General features: G+C 43.1%; 1 protein-coding gene across 2 annotated transcripts; it reads right to left on the reverse strand.

The window, feature by feature from the left end:
* Window positions 1–991: 991 nt before the first annotated feature.
* Window positions 992–15,108, reverse strand: LOC143293836 (insulin-like growth factor 2 mRNA-binding protein 3). 2 transcript variants are annotated; one of them, XM_076605123.1, is made up of 6 exons: window positions 14,769–15,108; window positions 14,357–14,452; window positions 13,808–13,990; window positions 12,992–13,108; window positions 12,140–12,271; window positions 992–4,067 (listed from the first exon to the last, which is right to left on the reverse strand). In XM_076605123.1, exons 1-6 carry the CDS (start codon window positions 14,949–14,951, stop codon window positions 3,858–3,860), a joined length of 921 nt encoding a protein of 306 aa, XP_076461238.1. In that variant the 5' UTR covers window positions 14,952–15,108; the 3' UTR covers window positions 992–3,857. The 2 variants fall into 2 exon arrangements, with proteins under 2 accessions (XP_076461238.1, XP_076461237.1); XM_076605122.1 differs by having other exon boundaries at window positions 13,808–13,993.
* Between the last annotated feature and the right edge of the window lie 5,872 nt (window positions 15,109–20,980).

The raw sequence follows: 20,980 nt of genomic DNA on the forward strand, positions 1-20,980 counted from the left end.
ACTTCGAACACGCATCAGGACAGTTGTCATTTGGAAGCAAGTGTTTGCAAATGAGTGGCTGGACAGCTGATAATGCAGTTACACCTAAACTGTGGATATATCCATGGTTGAAGTAAAAGGCTTAGAATAGTAGTAGTGTAAATGGGACTTGAACCCAGTGGACACTCACTTCCCTGTCAGACACATTATCACAAGGCCACAGTTCCAAAGAGCATGATCACTGTTTGAGAAACAGAAACTGCTGGAGTGAAGGCCATGAATATGCATGCAAGTCCCCTGTCGGACAACAAAATTGCCAAATGCCTTACCAATGCATACACTCAACATACTGGTTAGGCTTTGAGAGACTTCAAAATGCTACAAAGAACGAAATTAATAAATACAAGTAAAAAATGTGTGTATGATAGTCATGTCCAACTAAGACCATCGGGACAGCAGAGGAGTCAACAGCTGTCCAGATTATCCAAGCTAGAATTGGACTACAGTGGAGTGTGTTGCCCAAGTTGCATCCCCACTCTCTCAGCCAAGAGGGTTTTTGGACAGCTGGCATTTGGATGGCTCCCAAAAGCCAGCTAGCCCAAGGCTGCAGCACTAAGAGGCACTGCAATCTTGCCTCCAAGTTTGAGAGTCATAGTCCTTCACAAGACATCACTGAAAATGAATCAATTCCCAAACAGTGGAGAAACCACTATTGGCCCAACTGTAAACTAATGTCAATCTCTGATGCAAGCCAAGTGTTGAGATGGATAGATAAGATTATTTATTATATTTAAATGAATGTAAATATAAAAAGACTAAATAAAATATGAAATAAAAGGGTGTGTAAATGACAAATAATAAAAACAACATGAATGTGCCTCATTCAATGAAATAGTGCACATGCACACAATAGCACACATATCTACCACACACACACACACACATAGATTCATAAAGCATGTATACACACATAGGATTTAGCAACAAAATGGAAAGAACATGAACATGAATCTGAAACTAGAATAATTTATTCGCAGGTGGTAGTATGGAGACAAAGTATTGCAATAAACTTGCCTGCCAGATAAATGCAAGAACACCAGCGGCAAACATGCACATCATGTATCCACTTGTCTACCATCAATGCTTTATTCTTGGTTTCTGGAGCCTTTTGGTTATGGTACACAACTCTTCAACACAGAAACGTCAAACATGCAACACTGTGAAGTGTGTTAGAACTAAATTATTTTCCCTCAAACACACAGGGAAACATCCTGTGAATTAAATTGGCAAAACCATTTCAACAAAATCAACAGTCTATAGAATTTCAAACAAAAAATCTCTCTTTAAATGAGGTGATAATGTTTGACTGAATAAATAAATAAAAGATGACACTTTAAAAAGAAACAAAGAAAAGACAAATCTGAGTAGTCTGATCCAGTTTTACAGTTAAGGTGATGGGCTCACAAAGTAGAGCATGTAGTTCTAAACGGGCTCACCTGTACATCCCAAGGAGACCAACACATGTTTTTAGGAAAAACAGATACACTTCAAGGAGAATACTCACACTAGCAGCACCTGAGAATGCCCAGACTAGCATCACAACTATCAATAGTGGACAAAAACACAATCATTAATGACTAGCCTTCTATTCCTGGTGTCAGAATGCAAGTTTTGGTAAAGGGGTGCTGTTCTGATTGGTGATCACACTTGAGCCACTTTTACTTTTTTTCAAACATGAAAATTTTTATAGAAAGTTGTCAAATACTTAATCAGCAACATTTCTATGTAGGGCTCTCAGTATGTGTAAATATCACTGATTCTTTTTAAAGAGAGAAAAAAAAAGCAAATCCTGCATACACATCAATAATCCCCTTTCACAATTGTAAAGGGAGGATAACAGACACATTTCAATGCAGACAAATGATAATTGGGGAAAATGTCGCCCAACATGAAAAGGGAAAAGAAGCTTCCAATCAGTAGCTGAAAACAAAAACTTACATTTTAAAAGTCCAGTTCTTTGAACAAAAACAAATCACATTTCAAAAGGGCATTTATAACACACTGGGGCATGCCTACAAGGAGCTCAAATTCAATCAAAGAGGAAGAAAACACAACTGTCAAAAAGAGAAAAACCCTTTTCCAAAATGGTCAAAGACGTCCAAAGAAAAAAAGCCCACTGAATCAAACCTGCACCTGTTCAGCTTCCCCCCTCCCTGTCCTCATCTCCTTTCCCCCCGACAGGACAAAATACAAGTCTGCTTAGCTTCACATGGATGAAATTCTGCATGTGGCTGGGGAGGGGGGAATCCCTTTGTATTTGCCATAAGTTCATTTTCTCCCAAAGCTCAGCACATCTGTGGAACAGGGCGGGCACACTTGAATACTGTGGTTTCAGTCAGCAATCAGTAAAGACTAGTAAATTAATGCCTCCAACATCACAGTTTTGAGTAAATCAACTAACTGTACGCAGTTTTTTAATGCTGTTCTGAGAAGTGTACACTGTATGCCATGACGATGGCAATTTAATTCTTCTAACATCTTAAGTGAGGTAAACCAACTAGTAACATGCACTGTTTAATGCTGTTCAGAGAAACTTATCAGTCTATGACTTACTTCCTTTTCAAGTTTTAAGACAGAATCAATATAACAGAATGTCATCCTAACCACCTTTTTCTTTTTTTTCTTTTTTTCTTCTTTTTTTTTTTTTAAACATTAAACATCATGTGAGACCAAAAACGTATCTCACTTCACAACTGTTACACATTAAAAAAAAAAAAAAATCACCATCAACATGTGTCAAAAAATAAACTCTCTCAACCCCATTCTTCACAAATGGACAAAACTGCATGCTCTCAACAATGGCTTATTGTTAGCTCAAAAATGGTTCAAACTTGTGTGTTAAGCCACAATTCAATGCTGTACATAAAATCTCTCCTCTAGCAAGTGGTTATCACATGGATTAGCTGCCACCTGTTTGCAAGGAAAGACTATCTGGCTCAAACAACACACACACATGCACACACACACGCACACCTGACCACCATTTACTTTCCACAGCTCCCACCTGATCCAGCTGAAAAAGACTACTTTCACCAGGTCAAAAGTGACATCCGAGAATGTAACCATCAGTGATGCAAGCAAAGAGAGAAAACGAAGGAGGGGAGGAAGAACAGAGGCCATTCAGGAATTATCTATGGACCAGAGACCTGAAATTTTGACCATGTGCAAACAAATTGATCCATAAATAAAATACCAATTTAACTTTCTCCCATCAAACAGGCTGAAGGAACAAAAGTGTTCACCAGCAAAAGGTTTTTTCTTCCTTTTTCATTGAAGAGGGTGAACACGTCACCAACTTTGATCGAGGCAAGAAATAAAACAGTGAGGACAAGTTAAAAACAGCAGACAAATATAAAGAGATGAAAAATTCACTTGTGAGACTAATGTACTGACAGACAAAAAAAGAAAAGGACAGCAGCAGGAAAGTGACAGGCTATGTTCACAGACATTTTGTCCAGGTGGCAGACGGAAGGTAAGCCCTTGGCCCAAACCCCACAGCCAACTCAATCTACATCAGTTTCTCTCCTTTGTCCAGCCTCAGCTTCCATGTGACCTCTCTTATCACAAGTATAACAACACTGACAACCTCCCTCATGACACGCTCTCACATCACTCTGCAGAATTGAGCTGCTTGTCAGGGGGCAGACTAGATCGCAATCAGACCGAAACATCACCAGAAAGAAATAATACTATGCAGAAAAGCCGAGGCCAGTCCTGCAGCAGTGATCACACAGCACACACAAAACCATCACACTGTCCCACACAGCCTAGCAAGGGGCTGCAGGGGGAGGGGCTACCAACAAGCCTATCACTGTTCTTTAGTTGCCGTTCATCTGCAGAGGGCGGGAGAGGCGGGGGTTCAGGGGCAGTAGACCCTGGCCTTTCATGTTCATGAGGGCACGCACCCGTCTCTGGGCTGACTGGCAGGCATAGAAGTGTCCTATGATGGTGACGGGCACCTCGTCGTCCTCCCCTTGGTCTTCAGGGACTTGAACAATGGCCCCACTCACACGCTGCATCTCCTTCACCTGAAACAACTTCAACCTATCAGCTTCCACAATCTATCAAATTCATGCCTCAAAGTACTGTCCCCTGGTCGCAACATACTCCAACACAATGATCAGTTGCACTTTGTTAAAATACAATACACAGTTACACTGAACGTAACGTATGGAATTACAATAATTTTCAACATACAAGGCGCTGCAGCGCATGAGGCACCCCTGAATTAAAAGAAAAAAGTTATTTTCTACTCGTACAAAGCTCCCATATCCAATAAGCCACATCTACCATAAAGCAGAAGTCCTCCATTATGACTCTGCTAAAAGTGGATGTGGTTTTCTGAGTAGTGATATCTTCCGAAAGCTGGAAAGGAATCCAACTTGTGCTTGTTGACTCGGCTATGTTACTCTGACTACATGTTATTTGCTGCTTTTGCTGCTTTTTCTTTTCTTTTTTTCAGTTTTACAGCCTTCAATCAAATGTACGCTGCTAAAGCCCAAGTTTACTAACTTGTTCAATCAGATTCTAGTCTGCAAGTCCTGCTTTAAGTCCCGTCTGCCATTTGGCTTTGCGTTCTTTCAGTTCACTTCCGATTTCTCTACTTTCACATCACTGAATTTATCCCCAACTCAGATACTATTTTTTTCATGGCAAACTGTGATCATACTCAGTTGAAATTTGGTGTAGTATGCAATTTGATTCAATGGTGAATATGAACCATGAACAGTGGTAAAACTGAAGTGTTGACGTTCAACATGATCACAAGCATTTATTGTGATCAACAAGATATATATATATATATATATATATATATAACAGTTTGTAGTCTCGGGTGGCATCACATGGGGGTCAGAATTTAGTTTTCAGATACAGACAGACTCATATAGCCAATAAGACAAAGGGGTCACATCTAAATGAAAAAGTAGCACCTTGTAAGCTGAAAATTACAATAAGGAAGCAAAGTGTGAGAGTGTATGTTTGAGTGTATGCATATGTGTAAGGGTATGTGTGTGTGAGTGTCTGTATTTATCTGCACATCCCTGTTCAAGAGTAGAAAAAATTGTAGCTCAGCATGTCCTGTGTGTACCAGGCAAGTACATCAACGACTGATGAGTACACTTTACTTTTGCTGTCCTCCATCAGGCTGAGTCTGGAGGCTCAAACTTCAGATATACATGTGTGAATAAACATTAGCAAATTCAGAATGTGAGACTGAATCCAAAAAAGTGCACTGCAGCTGGGGATGGGGGTGGAGGAGTGTGGGGGATGAGTGTGGGAGGAGGGGGGTGTGAAAGCTCCTGGTGTGATGGAAAGGTGATACCTGAACTTGGGGGGTCTAAGAGGCAAAGCCCCCCTGAAGCAAAAAACAACAAAAAAACAAAACAAACAAAAACAAAAAAAAAAGAAAGAAAAGTTTACAAACTCCAATTAACAGTTCAGGAACCATCACTGTTTCACTGTTCTGCAGGAGTCAATATTACCACTTTTTTTTATAATGGCACACAAACACACAAAAGAAAGAACAGTGTTTCCTATAAGCCTAAAATCTTCTATAAAACAAAACATTTTCTGTTAGTAATGGAGATGAATATGTATGGTATTTCGTCTGTAGATCCCAGATCTAAACAGCATAATTTCAGCCATCAATGATCAAGTGTATCACCCCATCATTGGCTTACATAATTTCAGTACACACAAAAAAGCACTTGTTGCCATTTTTACTGCAGTAAGTGGAAATGACCCTTGTGGTGAGGCAGGGATAGAGATCCTGCATGTCTGTGTGTGTATGTGCTGTGTGTGCTCCCAGGCCATGGGAACATTGAACACTCCAGAGGACAGGACTGAATCATTTTTTATTTGTTGTTTTTAATTCAAAGCGCTTTTGTTTGTTTGTTGTTTTCAATTCAAAGCCTGCTAGATTTCATCAAAATGACTCCGTATTCACTCAAACCAGACCTAAGTAACACATAATGTTTGGCACAAAAGTTGGTTCCATCAACACAGAATAGATTAGAGATGGGCTTTTCATTTATAGGACAGATGGGAAGTGTGGGGTTTTTTTTCTTCAATTTTCTCATCAAATACATCGACAGTAGTGATGCAACAGCCGTTGTTGGCAACATCATACCTAAGTTTCACCCCCTTCCCCCTCCCTTTTGTCTCCAGATCTGCAAAGATCAGAGTAAAGGCCTTTGGGGCTTTTCTGCAACAGCTGTTTTTTTGTTGTTGTTTTTAAAGTGTTTTTTGGTTAATGAAATGGAAAAGCACATTTACATGTATCCGCATAGCTCTAACATCCATGTAAATTCAGATAAACATGCAAACAAGCACACAAAATCATCAGTATTTAAGAAGATGCACCTAATAAATTGTTTGCATCTTTCCCTCTCTTTCTCTTCCTCCTGCTTTGGTGAAATGCCATTCCTGGCCCACCCTTTCATCCTCACTCTTGGCCTCACAAGCTCTTTCTTTTGGGGGTGGGTGGGGGGGCAGTTGCGGGAGGCATTATTTCCTCCTCAAGAAAACAAGACATGCACAAACAAGTAACTGGAATATGTGTGAGCTCAGCCACTGGAGGCATTAACTGCTGCAAACCAGTTCACATACACATAAATTAAGCTGCCAAAGCCACTTTTGCAGTCATCAACATAATTTTTTTTCCATTAATTACTGTCCTTTGGATCACCTTTTAACCCCGAAAACTTAGTATGGCTGCCTACATGGCATGGTAAAAACAGTCATACACATAAAAGCCCACTTGTTGCAGCCCATGAACGAAGAAAAAGGAGGATCACCTTTATAGTCCTTCAGCCAGCCCCTCAAATCAAGGGGGTCAGTACCACTCATAGTGGCAAGTGTTATCATATATTTTTGGAATCGTCTTATGTCCCTAGATGTCAGAAAATCATGATAATGTTGTGAACGTGGCAGCTTTCTGTCTCTTATCACGTCATTTCTAACCCCACCCTACCGCGTCGAGAACGCGCACTGTGATCAAGCTCTGTTCTCCCAGAGCCTAAGCCATTGAAGATAGAAAAACCATTATTGAACAAAAAAGATGTATAATAGCATGCTAAACAACTTTTGTTCTTATAAGTATATCAAATTATTATTTGTTCGTGAAATGTAGCGGCGTTTTGAGGATCTCGTGACACATTCATACAAAATTCGGCATGTCGTCTTTTGTCAAAGCTAATTTGTTAGATGTAGGAAGACACTTTATGAAGCAAAACAAAGCGCATGGGACTTGAGAACAACTTTTATTCTCATAAAACTATCAAAATATTGATCGTTTTGGAAAAGTAATCACTTTTGTGAGTGTCATCAAAGATTACGCAACACGAAAAAATTCTCAGTTTGTGTTCTGCTCTGCCTAATGGTTGCAAAGAAAAAAAGGTACTTACTAAAGAAGAAGATGTAGAATAGCACGCAAAACAACTTTTGTTCTTATACATTTATCAAAATATTATTTCGTTCATGAAATGTAGTGCCGTTCTGAGGATTTCATGACAAAATTCACACAAAATGCGGAACTTCATCTTTTGTTCCTAGTAGGATATAGGTAGACATATTTAGAACCAAAACGAAGCGCAAGGGACTTGTGAACAACTTTTATTCTCATAAAACTATAAAAATATTAATCGTTTCGGAAAAATTATGGCTTTTGTGAGTTTCATCAAAAATTACGCAACACGACAAAATGCTGAGTTTGTCCAAGTCAGTTTAATGCTCTGCCTAAATGGTTGTAGATGTAAATATACAGGTAACTGCTAAACAAGCAGATGTAGAATAACACGCTATAGAAAATTTGAGCAGAAATAGATGAAAGTCAAACTAAAAGATATTGCATTTTGACCATGGGCACACATGCAAACTGGGGGAGGGGCAAAACAGATCAAGGTTTAGAGACAATACTTGAAGAGCCAAATCTATTAAAGGTAAATCAAACAGCAACCTTTGTTTTTATCATTTGATATGTGAAATTATTGCACAATCTTATGATATAGGGATTAACATAAAGAAAGTAAAATAGGAAATTTTCTATCTAAAATTACGTTTAAATAACATACTTACCGTGACCCAACTAGTGCAGACTCCGGCAGGGGTCTGACATTCCTGTCCTGTGCAAACTATCCGCCCATGCGGAGCAGACGAAACTACGGCCGATAACCTCCCGGAAGTAGGTAACCTCCCCTTTGTCCCGCTGGTTATCGCCCTCTTTTTCCGGCAGCCATCATGACTCCTGTACCTGTGCTCTTCATATGGCTAAGTTTTTTCGTATTTTCTGTCTGTCTGTCGATTCTCTGGCGTTCTTGTTTGTGGTCAAATTATGTCTCCAACCAGGTCACATAATTATGTAGCTCGATTGGGGAATCGTGCTAAAATTAAAGCGCGATCGCAATCGATTCGCTGACACTCTGGGCCCTCTACTCCTGGCCCTCTAAACAACGCCAACCTGTGTTTGTGATCTGTTTAAGACGGCGTCAGAGGGCAGTACTGACCACCAGAAGAACTTCTGATTGATAAGGATCCAGTACCATCATGGCAGAAGCTCCGCCTGAAGGAAGACCTGGATTAAAGTCTTCAGCTGACTAGTGATCATCCATCAACAGACTAACAAACGTGATGAAAATGAGTCTCTGATTTCTCCAAATTCATTCATTCCAATCATGGGAAACTTTGCTTGAAGTGGCTATAATAAGGAAGCATGCACCTGTGCTTGACGCTGCCATGACGGTAGTTGGTATGGAAGTACCAAAAATAGAATACCATAGGTACTGCAGAACTGTCTTCACTATGAAAAATACTTTGAATAGCCTGAAAAGAAAAGCAGAGGAACCAGTTCAACCATGTGAGGAAGCCTCAGACAAAGCAGCAGTCAAGGACCATCTACTTCAAGGGTTCTTCCAAAACAATGCATATTTTTTTTAAAGTCTTCAAAATATTTGAAAAAATCCAACACAAGAGAACAGTTAATACAGGCAAAAGAACTTCGTGTGGATAAAACCCTACGTGACATTGCTCCTGGGAAGAATCATTCTCTTGTTGATAGAATCCGCTATCTTTTGTAGACAGAGTGCTGTGTCGTTCTCTTCAAGCTGTTCATACAATACTCCATGTCCTAGCCTGTCCAACGTTCTGATCAGCTCCAATTTTCAAGTAAGACGTTTCACACCATATGACAAAATAATGTGTTTAGGAGTCTTCTGTTACCCATGACTTACAGCAAACAATGTCTTGGTTAAACGAGTCGATAAGGATTCGATTCCTGGTTGATCTGTTCTCGTTGTTTGGATCACCAGTAATGAGTGCCAGAAGGAAGCATTTCAGATCAGCGGGTCCAACAGATTCCATGGTGTCCAAATCTGAGGGGTTGATGGGCCATGGTGACTTGTTCTGTGAATTTTTCACTGCTTGTCAAAGATGCAGAGATGCTTTATCCAACACTTAGTCAATCGATGAGCTGTCTGATTTCCACAAGGCCAGCTGTATTTTAAGTGCCTGATACATTCGGCCAAGTTCGTGGGGACAGAGTGACTGGCATCACTAAAATCTTTTCATTTTCATCTGGAAACATAATTAGCTCCTCACCAAATGTAATCTCAAGCTTTCTATGGATGTGTCTAGTTGTGGAATATTTGACGTCTTTGATACCATTCACTGACATGAACATCTTCAACTTCTCAATAAGAGACACTAGAGGAATGACGTCTGGCTGTGCCATTAGTTCTTCTTTGATGTGCTTGAAAAGCAAGGCATACGATGCATCTTCTGCGTTCTGATATGGCCTTTCTTCGTCATCTGGCATTTTCCTCATCAGCCTCTTTCTGACTTGGCAACCTGTCTTTACATGTTTCTTATATATGTTTCTTTAGTGTATAATCTGTAGCATGTCCGACAGCATTGTGCCTCAGCTGCTACCACGTCTCTGCTTCTCACAAAAGTTATTTTGGTGTCACATTTTTTCACAGCAATGTTACGTAGGGTTTTATCCACACGAAGTTCTTTTGCCTGTATTAACTGTTCTCTTGTGTTGGATTTTTTCAAATACTTCGAAGACTTTTCACAAAATATACATTGTTTTGGAAAAACCCTTGAAGTAGAAGATGGTCCTTGACTTTGCTGCTTTGTCTGTGAAGCTTCCTCACGTGGTTGAACTGGTTCCTCTGCTTTTCTTTTCAGGCTATTCTATTCAAAGTATTTTTCATAGTGAAGACAGTTCTGCAGTACCTATGGTATTCTATTTTTGGTACTTCCATACCAACTACCGTCTTGGCAGCATCCAGCACAGGTGTGTGCTTCTTTATCTTAGCTGCTTCAAGCAAAGTTTCCCATGATTGGAATGAATTTGGAGAAATCAGACTCATTTTCATCACATTTGTAAGTCTGTTGGTGGATGATACACTGGTCAGCTGAAGACTTTAATCCAGGTCTTCCTTCAGGCGGAGCTTCTGCCATGATGGTACTGGATCCTTATCAATCAGAAGTACTTCTGGTGGTCAGTACTGCCCTCTGACACCATCTGAAACAGATCACAAACACAGGAAAAATATAGATTTTACTTTCTTTATGTTAATCCCTATATCATAAGATTGTGCAATAATTTCACATATCAAATGATAAAAACAAAGGTTGCTGTTTGATTTCCCTTTAATAGATTTGGCTCTTCAAGTACTGTCTCTAAACCTTGATCTGTTTTGCCCCTCCCCCAGTTTGCATGTGTGCCCATGGTCAAAATGCAATATCTTTTAGTTTGACTTTCATCTATTTCTGCTCAAATTTTCTTTAGCGTGTTATTCTACATCTGGTTGTTTAGCAGTTACCTGTATATTTACATCTACAACCATTTAGGCAGAGCATTACACCGACTTGCACAAACTCAGCATTTTGTCGCGTTGCGTAATTTTTTATGAAACTCACAAAAAAGCCATAATCTTTCCAAAACAATTAACATTTTTATAGTTTTATAGAATAAAAGTTGTTCACAAGTCCCTTGCGCTTCGTTTTGGTTCTAAATATGTCTACCTATATCCTACTAGGTAGCCTTTACAAAAGACGAAGTTCCGCATTTTGTGTGAATTTTGTCATGAAATCCTCAAAACGGCACTACATTTCATGAACGAAATAATATTTTGATAAATGTATAAGAACAAAATTTGTTTTGCGTGCTATTCTACATCTTCTTCTTTAGTAAGTACTTTTTCTTTGCAACCATTAGGCAGAGCAGAACACAAACTGAGAATTTTGTCGTGTTGCGTAATCTTTGATGACACTCACAAAAGTGATTACTTTTCCAAAACGATCAATATTTTGATAGTTTTATGAGAATAAAAGTTGTTTACAAGACCCATGCGCTTCGTTTTGCTTCATAAAGTGTCTTCCTATATCTAACGATTTAGCTTTGACAAAAGACGACATGCCGAATTTTGTATGAATGTGTCATCAGATCCTCAAAACGCCACTACATTGCACGAACAAATAATAATTCCAAAACGATCAATATTTTGATAGTTTTATGAGAATAAAAGTTGTTCACAAGTCCCATGCGCTTCGTTTTGCTTCATAAAGTGTCTTCCTACATCTAACAAATTAGCTTTGACAAAAGACGACATGCCGAATTTTGTATGAATGTGTCATGAGATCCTCAAAACGCCACTCATTGCACGGACAAATAGTAATTTCATATACTTATAAGAACAAAAGTTGTTTGGCATGCTATTATACATCTTTTTTGTTCAATAATGGTTTTTCTGTCTTCAACGGTTTAGGCTCTGGGAGAACAGCACTTGATCACAGTGTGCGTTCTCGACGCGGTAGGGTGGGGATAGAAATCACGTGATAAGAGGCAGAAAGCTGCCACGTTCACAACATTATCATGATTTCCTGACATCTAGGGACATAGACGATTCCAAAAATATATGATAACACTTGCCACTATGAGTGGTACCGATCAACCTGGTGGCTGATGGACTATTACATGCTGTTGCAGTTTCGAATATCTTATGTTCCTGTTTCTTCAGCAATATGTAACCCCAGCTGCCCTGTCACACATTCCATTCCCATGTTTACTACACATTCCACATTCCCATCCACTTACATTCTGTCCCCCTTTGCCAATGATGCGTCCGATAGAGGCTTTAGGCACAGAAATCTCTGACCGCAAGTGCACTTCATCTTGTGCTGTCAGCATCATCTCTGTCTTCACTTTCTCAAAGATGTAGAACTGTGCCTGGGGAAAAAAAGCAAAACTCAATACTTCATTTCTGCAGTCATGCAACTGTTCAGAGAGAGTTCAAAGCTGTGCAGTCCATTCACTGTCATGAAGCCTTCTTTTTTTGTATGCAATATCTTACTTCTTTTAATTACTTTTGTTTTCATAAATGACAACTGAAGGAAAATATACAGATCAATTATTTTCAAAAAAACAAATAAACAAAACTTAATGCCTATTCCATTAATTGCTGAAAGCAAACAAACAGTAAATACCAAGCTACATGGACCTAGAGATAAATGACCTGATCAGATGTACTGGAAAGAAAAATGTGAGGGTAATGGTACCAATGATGCCAACATCAGGAAAAGTATATCATTATGCAGTTTGTGCACATATGCATGTGTGCATGCCTGCATTTAAAGAAAGATCTGTGGTGCAACTGAAGTAAATGTTGTTTACTGACACCTGCTGAGAGCACTGCAAACACTATGTGCCAAGGAATGTCATAACTTTGAAATAACTTACATTTGAAATAAAATACTAAATGTGTATGTTAAGTGTCTCCATTTATCCAGATGATGATTATGAAAACAGTATTCGAAATTTAAAAAGTGTTTAAACATGTGTGAACAATCTCCAGCACAAGGGGGGCTGACCTTACTCTCACAATAACTTGTGCAAATAATGTTATTCCAACAAACCAAAAAGCTTTCATTCATAAGTTGGGGCCCACACCTTCCACTGGGCCTCAGGGCTGCCAGTGATGATGACTTTGCGATCATCAGGGGACTGCTGTCCCTGTACACCTGCCTTATTGCTGCCACTACCATTCTTCACGTCAGCTCCCATGATCTATTGACAGACAAACAAAACCTGTGTCTAAACACCTTGTATGTATATCTTGGCATGGAAATGGTGCAGAACAACCAACCTATCCAATGATTTACATTTCCACACACACTGAAATAATTAAAACCATGACAGAAAAATCACAAATGCTGACCAAGGGCTTATGAATTTAACATTATGTACAATGTCATTATTAAGCTGGTGGCCATCAAAGTTCTTATCAATATTTATCAACCTGTCAAAACCTGTGGCATGAATGAAAAATGTTTACTGCATACACATAACACAAACATTTTTTTCTACACCGAGTGAGAGACAGATGAGGTAAATCATGAATGTGGAGAGACATTTATTGAACAAAAACAGAATCAGGACTATAACAACTTTTTTTTTTCTTTTTTTTTTTAAACAGATCAGTCCAAATTATGTACCTACACTTTATCACCAGTGAAGATCTGTACACTTAGAAAGGATAATAAAACCAAATAACAGTCAATGAGAAACTCAATACAGAGTGATCTAAATGACCAATACAAAAGCAACAAGTAAGCGAATGCACAACTGAAGAGGAAGGCAGGTAGGGGATGGGATAGGGGATATAAAGAAACCTCTTTCAATATCTTTCCTCATCCAATCTTAAACATGCCAACACAAGTACCAAAAGTGGACACAGATGTTCAAGTCTTTCACAGTGTGAACTACCTTGATGCGAGCGCCGGACATCTGCATAATGTTCTTGATGTTCTGTCCCTTGCTGCCGATGACAGCCCCCACGGACTGCTCGGGGATGTAGAGGAAGATCACCTCCAGCTGCTGAGGAGGGGGTGGCATGCTCATGCCCCCATTGTACATTGGGGAGCGACTGTAATAACCAGGCGAGCCCCCCTGCTGACACCACCCCCCACTCAAGTCAATACTTTCATTCAGAAACTTCAGCTGTTTCATCCACATACATGACAACTGTTACCCATAAAAATCATTCAAAGTCAAACTTTTTCCATCATGATTCATTTCATTACTTGCATTTTCTTGTGTGAGCATAAAATAACTTTTTTTTTAATACTAAACCCCATCCTTATTCAGTCTCAAGAATTAATGTTCAGTCTTCAAATATATGACTTGAAATAAACTGAAATACTATCATTGTGGCAAACAGATAATTTCAATGGTAAATCAAACATGTAAGGTCTCACACACACACACACACACACACACACACACACACACACACACACACACACAGAAACTGACCATGTATGGGTAGGGAGGGCGAGCTGAGGGGTAGCTGCTCATTCCCCCTGGCATCATTGGCAGGGTAGGCAGACCACCAAACATCATCTGCTGTTGCTGCAAAAGTGATGACATGCATTTCAAGCATGGTGTCCCTGTCAAAACATACATCTCATAGCTAACTCACAATTACATGATTAGGAGAAAAACAAACACACAAGCAGCTTTCTGACCCTTTAAATTTCTCTTTAAGTGAAGACATCATTGCAGCCAGCTTATATGCAAGCATCATCAATGTAAGGCAAGTACTTCATGAAAAGCAAATCAAAAAGGCTCTTTCTCATGCGTCTTACACAGGCATATGTACAAAAATGCACACATGACACAGACAACCGCACAAGCACACAGGTGACTCTGATTAAATTCCACCAACCTGGTAAGTGTTGATATCCTGCTCATAACACTGTTTCATCTTTTCACTGATCATCTCCTCTGCCTTGATGGAGTCCTCCAGCTTGCCCGTCACAGTAATGACGCGATCCACATAATAGTTGTTCATGTCACCCATGTTGCTGGGGTAAGGGGACGCCTCAAAACTGAAAGGTTCTCTGTTCATAAGAACTTGTAATACGTGTCAAAGAATCCTTTCCATCATCACAAGCCACCCCTCCCACCCTTCCACACCAGAAAACTTATATGAAAATGTAACAAACAGGCTAGTTTGGGAAATTTTAATGAAAAAATGAATTAAAAATGGGTCACACAAGAACAATCTAGTTGAATTCTAGATTCAAAACAAATACAGAACTTTTTTTTAAACTCAAAATAAGGAGGAGTTTGTATTATACTCCATGTTTGGTGACACATATACTTACCATGTCAAACTGATGCAAACTAGGCCTATCGGTTTGCTCTGCTTGGCCAAATTTCGCGCGGTTAACAGTGAAAAGACGAGCCGTCTTGCCCAGTCCGCTCTTAGCCAATCAAACGCCTCTAAAAGCTATAAGCGCCGAATCATTCCGCGGCCATCGAAAAAAATGCCCCATGAGAACCACGGTGGAGACGCGGGGATGGACGGGCGGGCATTCGAGTTTGACATGGTAAGTATATGTATCACCAAACATGGAGTATAATACAAACTCCTCCTTTTGGTGTCATATACTGTACCATGTCAAACTGATGCAGAATTTAAAGCAAATGGAGGAGGGGAACGCCTACTGGTTCGTATGGGGAGCCCTTGTAACCAAGACGGCAGTGTTAGCCGCGACAAAGGAAATCCCCTTGGAACCGTCAGACCTGGTCATACGGAAATCCCTGAGGTAGAAGTTGATGAAGGGATTCTCAGACCGCCAGAAGGCTGCCTCCAAGACAAGCTGCAGTGGCACTGAGTGCTGGAAAGCAGCCAAAGTAGCTATGGTCCGCACTTCATGTGCTCTGGGATTAAGACAGCTGATATCCCTGTGAGCATGACAGTAGGCTCTACGAATAACTTGGGAAACCCTGCGGGAAATGGTGTCTGCAGCAATGTCTTTCTTGTAATTCTCTTTGAGGGAGATGAGAAGACGCCTCTGAGAAGAACGCCTATGGCGACACCTATACCAATAGTATTTGAGACTCCGAACAGGGCAGAGATGCCTATCCTCATCTTGGGCAGGAATATCAGACAAAGGTCTGACCCTCAGCGAGGGGGAAGGGACCTCGGGGTCTTGGTTCTTAGCCAGAAACTCTGGAAGGAAACAAAGAGTGATGGAACCATCTTTGTGGAAGGCCAGATCTTGTGGCATTCCACTAAGACCATGAATCTCACTTCTAAGATGGCCTGTGGCCAGCCACAGAAGGAAAGTGGTCTTGAGGGTGAGTAAGTCGAAAGGAATAGTCCCCAATGGCTCGAAGGGTTGTTTTCGAATGAAATCCAGCACCAGGAACAAGTCCCAGAGGGGCACTGTTCTGGGGTTTCTAGCTTCCTTCAGAGAGGCACCCCTAGCCACCTCTCTGAGCAGGAAATCCGATTCAAAGGCAGGACCACCTAGCTGTTTGATTGTGGTACAGATGGCAGACCTGTACCCTCGCACAGAACTAGCAGACAGGTTGAGAACCGAGGAGCAGTGAGCCAGAAAGTTGGCCAGCTGCATGCTCACAGGGTTAGTAGGGGGAATGTCCTGAGCTGTACACCACCGCAACCATTTCTTCCAGCGAAAGTCATACAAAGTCTCAGTTCCCTCCCTCCTTGCTTTGGTGACTATGGAGAGGAAGTCAGAGGAGGCACCCCCCTGGGTCAGCGCAGCCGACACAGAGGCCGACCGAGGGGTCGAAGACTTCAATGGTGATGCTGACAGTTCCGACCGCACAGCAGCCATGCGTGCAGGTGGAGCAGTTGAGGATTGGAATGAGGAATGCCCTAACGAGGCTGCCTCAGCAGATGAGGTTTGGTTTTGACTTCCAGGGGTGGAACATGTGTCAGGGACTGAAGTTCCGGAAACCAGGGCAGGGCTGGGCTGGCCATTTCGGTGCAATGAGAATCAGCTGCGGGCGTTCCAATCTGGCTTTCCGTATCACCTTGGACAGAATTGGAAAGGGAGGAAACACATTGGCAATCAGACAGCTCCAGTCTAGAGAGACTGCCCACACTTCTGGGTCGGTGACCGGAGAGACATAAGTGGGAAGTCTCTTGTTGAACTTTGTGGCCAAAAGGTCCACCATCGGCTGAAACCACCGTTCTCACACCCCCTGAAGGGTGTCCTCGTCCAGGGTCCACTCTGTGTGGATGACACTCTTGGACCTGCTGAGAGCATCTGCCAAGATGTTGGCTTTTCCTGCTGTGTGTCTTGCTGAAAGTGCAATGCCCTTGCTGTGGCACCAACCGAGGAGAGCCTCAGTCCGCAGGGAGAGATCTGCCAAGTGTGCTCCCCCCACTTTGTTCACATAACATGTGACCGTCGTATTGTCCGTGAACAAGTGGATAGTCTTGCCAGTGGCCTCCCCAATGATGTGCAGGAGAGCCCTGCGAACTGCCTCCAGTTCCAGAACATTGATGTGGCATAGGCGCTCCTCCAGGGACCAAGTCCCTGCTGCATGGAGTGAGTCCATGTGGGCTCCCAAGCCCAGGGAGGAGGCATCTGTGAAGAGTGCCACCTGAAGAGTAGGTGGGGCTATGGGCACCCCCTGTGTCCGAAGAGGGGTGGTTAGCCACTCTGATGTCACCTTGAGGAACCACTCGCCCAGACGTATCTGGGTATCCCATGGCTGAGTGCTCTGGGACCACCGTAACCTCAGTGCCCTCTGAAGAGGGTGCTTGAGAACCCTGCCCAGGAGAATGAAAGGTACCATGGACTCCATCATGCCCAGGAGGGAAGAAAGTGTCCGCGCTGTTGCTTGGGGAGAACGGCGCAAGTGGCTGAGGAGGCCTGCCAGACGGTCCCAGCAATCTGGCATCGGAGAGACTATCATGGACCACGTGTCGAATCTCATCCCTAAGAAGTTGAAGGACTGACTTGGGGACAGATCGCATTTCTCCTGGTTCGTGAGGAAGCCAAGCTGGGAGCAAAGGTCTAGAAGTCTGGCTGTATGACTCTGACACAGGGCCTGCGACTGGGCCAGGATAAGCCAGTCGTCCAGGTACACACACAGACGAATGGATTCAGACCGGACGATGGACACCAATTCCCGCACCACCTTGGTAAACAGGAAAGGGGCAAGGGACAGACCAAACGGGAGGGCCGAGAACTGGAACACCTTGTCCCTCCACACGAACCTCAGGTACCGACGGGATGCCGGATGGATGAGGATATGAAAATAAGCATCTTTCAGATCGATAGAGATAGCCCAATCGCCCTGTTGAATGATCTCCCGAATCTGTGCCTGTGTGTCCATCTTGAATTTGATTTGGGGGAGGAATTTGTTGAGGGGGTACAAGTCCAAGACTGGTCTCCACCCTCCCGAGACCTGGAATCACGAACAACTTGCCGTGGAAAACCAGGGCCCGGGTCCAAGAGTTGAAATATTGCCCCTACGAGGAGTAGGTGCGATATCTCTTTCTCTAAGACGCTCTCCTGCTCCATCGAGCTGGGCACATATGGAGGAGGAGTGTATCTTAGAGGGGGGCGTGTCCTCCACCCAAGGCAGCATGACCCCGACTCTAGGCACGATACAATCCCAGTCGTAGGGCCCAGAGCACGCACTGAGTGCATGCGGCCCAGACAAGTCTTCCTACTTGGAGGGCTGAATGACTGGCGGCTGAATCGTGGCCCAGTCATTCGGGGGTGATGCTGCCTTCCTGGCCTTGGGCAATGGCCGGTCGGCTTGGAGGACATGAGGTGGTTTATTCCTCGGGGCCCGCTGATTCCTCCTTTTCGGCCGTTTTGGGAACTTGGGTGGCTGGAAATGGGGGGGCCCTGGTGGCCCTCTAAATGGAATAAACCCCGGGGGCCCCTGGGGGTGTGGCTAAAAAAGGGGCCACCTCCATGTTTGTCCCTCGGGCCCTGGGGGCGGAAAAAAATGGGGGGGCAAACGGCCGAAGAGGGAGGGGCTCGGGCGGGAAGGGCCCCCGCGGGGAAAACCCCCTCCCCCCTCAAAACTGGAATTTTAAAGAAGGGGGGGAGAACGGCACCCCCAGCGCTACACAGTTTGAAGGAAGGCTGGTACTTTGTCCCCAGCTACCTGAGACCAGATGCCCCCCCTATTCCCCAAAAAGTGTTTTTAAACCTCGGGCATTGAAGGGGCCCCCCCGCGGGACAGGGGAAAAGGAAAACCCCGTGTCCCGACTCACAGGACCTTTTTCCCCCCAGCCCCTTTGGCCCTTTTGGGGGAATGCTTCAAAAAAAGGTAAAAAGCCGGGAAACCTCGAGGGGGCAGCAGGGGGCCAATCTGCCCCCCCCTCGCAAATTTTTTAAAAAAAGATAAGTACTGAAGTGGGAAGGGGGTTTGCGCTGTGAGACCAAACCCCGTCCTGCACAGAGGGCCCGTTTCCCCCCGGGAGGCAGGGGGGCCCCTGTGTGTACCAACTTGGGTGTGTCCCCCCCGAAGACAGCGGGCTGACACGCGCAGCCCCCCCCCAGCGGGGGAAGGCCCGGGGCCGGGAAAGCACGAAGACCTCAAGTAGGGGGGCCACGTGCCCCAAACCCCTCCCGGGGGAAAAAGGGGGGGTTTAAGCCTGGGGTGGGGAAAGTAAAAGGTCCCCCCCCCGGGGAACCCAAAAAATTTTTTTTCCCCCCCGGGGGGGGGTTTTGGGGGGGGGGGCCCGACAAAGGAGGGGGGAAAGGGGGAAAACCCCCAAGGGGGCCCCTAGGGCCGCCCCCGAGGGGGGTTCCCGGGTAAGGGCCCGTGGCGGCCTCCCCTTGGGAGTTCGCGCCTAGCCGCTGAGTCCCCACCACCAAGAGAGGACTTGTCACTTCCCCCTCTCCCTGTCTCGCACTGAGACCCCCTCTGGAGGTGACGTCGTCCCCCCTTTCCCCCCCCCTTTTCCCCTTTCATAAACCGTTTTTACTTTTAATGATTTGCCGCCTCCGCGATCAGGCTCAAAAAGCATCCCCCGGGGTCCTGGGGGGAGAACCCCTAACTGGGGGCCCCTGGAGAGCCTTGCCGAGTCTCAACCCCACCTCAGGATTCCTCCCCTTCGGGGGATGGCATACGGCCCATGGGACCCGTCCCTTGGCCACCCAGAAAAAAACCCTGATCCCCAACAAAAAAGGGAAAAAACAAGATCGACTTAGGGGTAGAGAAAAAGAACAATCGGGGGGCCGAGTCGAATCGAGTAAACAAAAATTGTAAGAATACAATAAACAAAAAGCCCACCCCCCCAAAGCAAAAAAAACCCAAATAAATACCCTTAATACCAAAAAAAATGCATAAATGAACAGGCGAAAAAACCTGAAAAGATGGCTGGAGACCCTTTGGGCCAAAAGGAATTTCGCGCTTAAGTTTTTAAAAGGCTTTTGTTTGGGCCCCTAAGACCCGGAAACGGGCAAGAGGGTTTGTTTTTTTCCAACTGTAAGCCGCGCAAATTTTGGGCCCAAGAAAGGAGAAAACCCAAAAAGGCCTATTTGGGCATCAGTTTGACAGGGAACATATATGAAAAACCAAAAGTTTTTTTTTTAAACCAAGCATGTGCCCCACAAAGTCTGGGGTGTTGTCTTTTTTGGGGTGAATGGTGTGTTGGGTACATGGGTGAAATATTTGACATAAAAAAGGGGAGCTGCTAAAAAGTACCGGGGACACCACAATGTTTTTTTTTTGATTTTCCTTTAAACCTTTTGATGCCCTTTCCCTTTTTTTTGCCAATGATTCTCCACACAGACTGTTGGGACAAAGGTTTCCCGCAAGGGAAAACACCACCCAAAAATAAAATCAAGTAATCTGTAATTAAAAAAGCTGAAAAGGGGAAATGTAACAAAAACATAAAAATTTTGGTTTCCACTGAAATAAAAAATTTTACCTAAATTTTAAAAAGGCTAAAAAAAATGAAGTGACAAAAACATAGCACTTCCATTTCATATCAAAAAAATTTTTCTTTTATTTTTTTAAAATTTAAAAAAAACCCACACATAAATTTTCTACCCATTTTCCCTACTCCCAAAACAATCTTGTTTAGGCACATACCCACATTCAGATCTTTTGGAAGCACCAAAAACATGTAACTAGGACAATGGG

Source organism: Babylonia areolata, chromosome 19, assembly GCF_041734735.1.
Source record: "Babylonia areolata isolate BAREFJ2019XMU chromosome 19, ASM4173473v1, whole genome shotgun sequence".
NCBI classification, from domain to species: domain Eukaryota; kingdom Metazoa; phylum Mollusca; class Gastropoda; order Neogastropoda; family Buccinidae; genus Babylonia; species Babylonia areolata.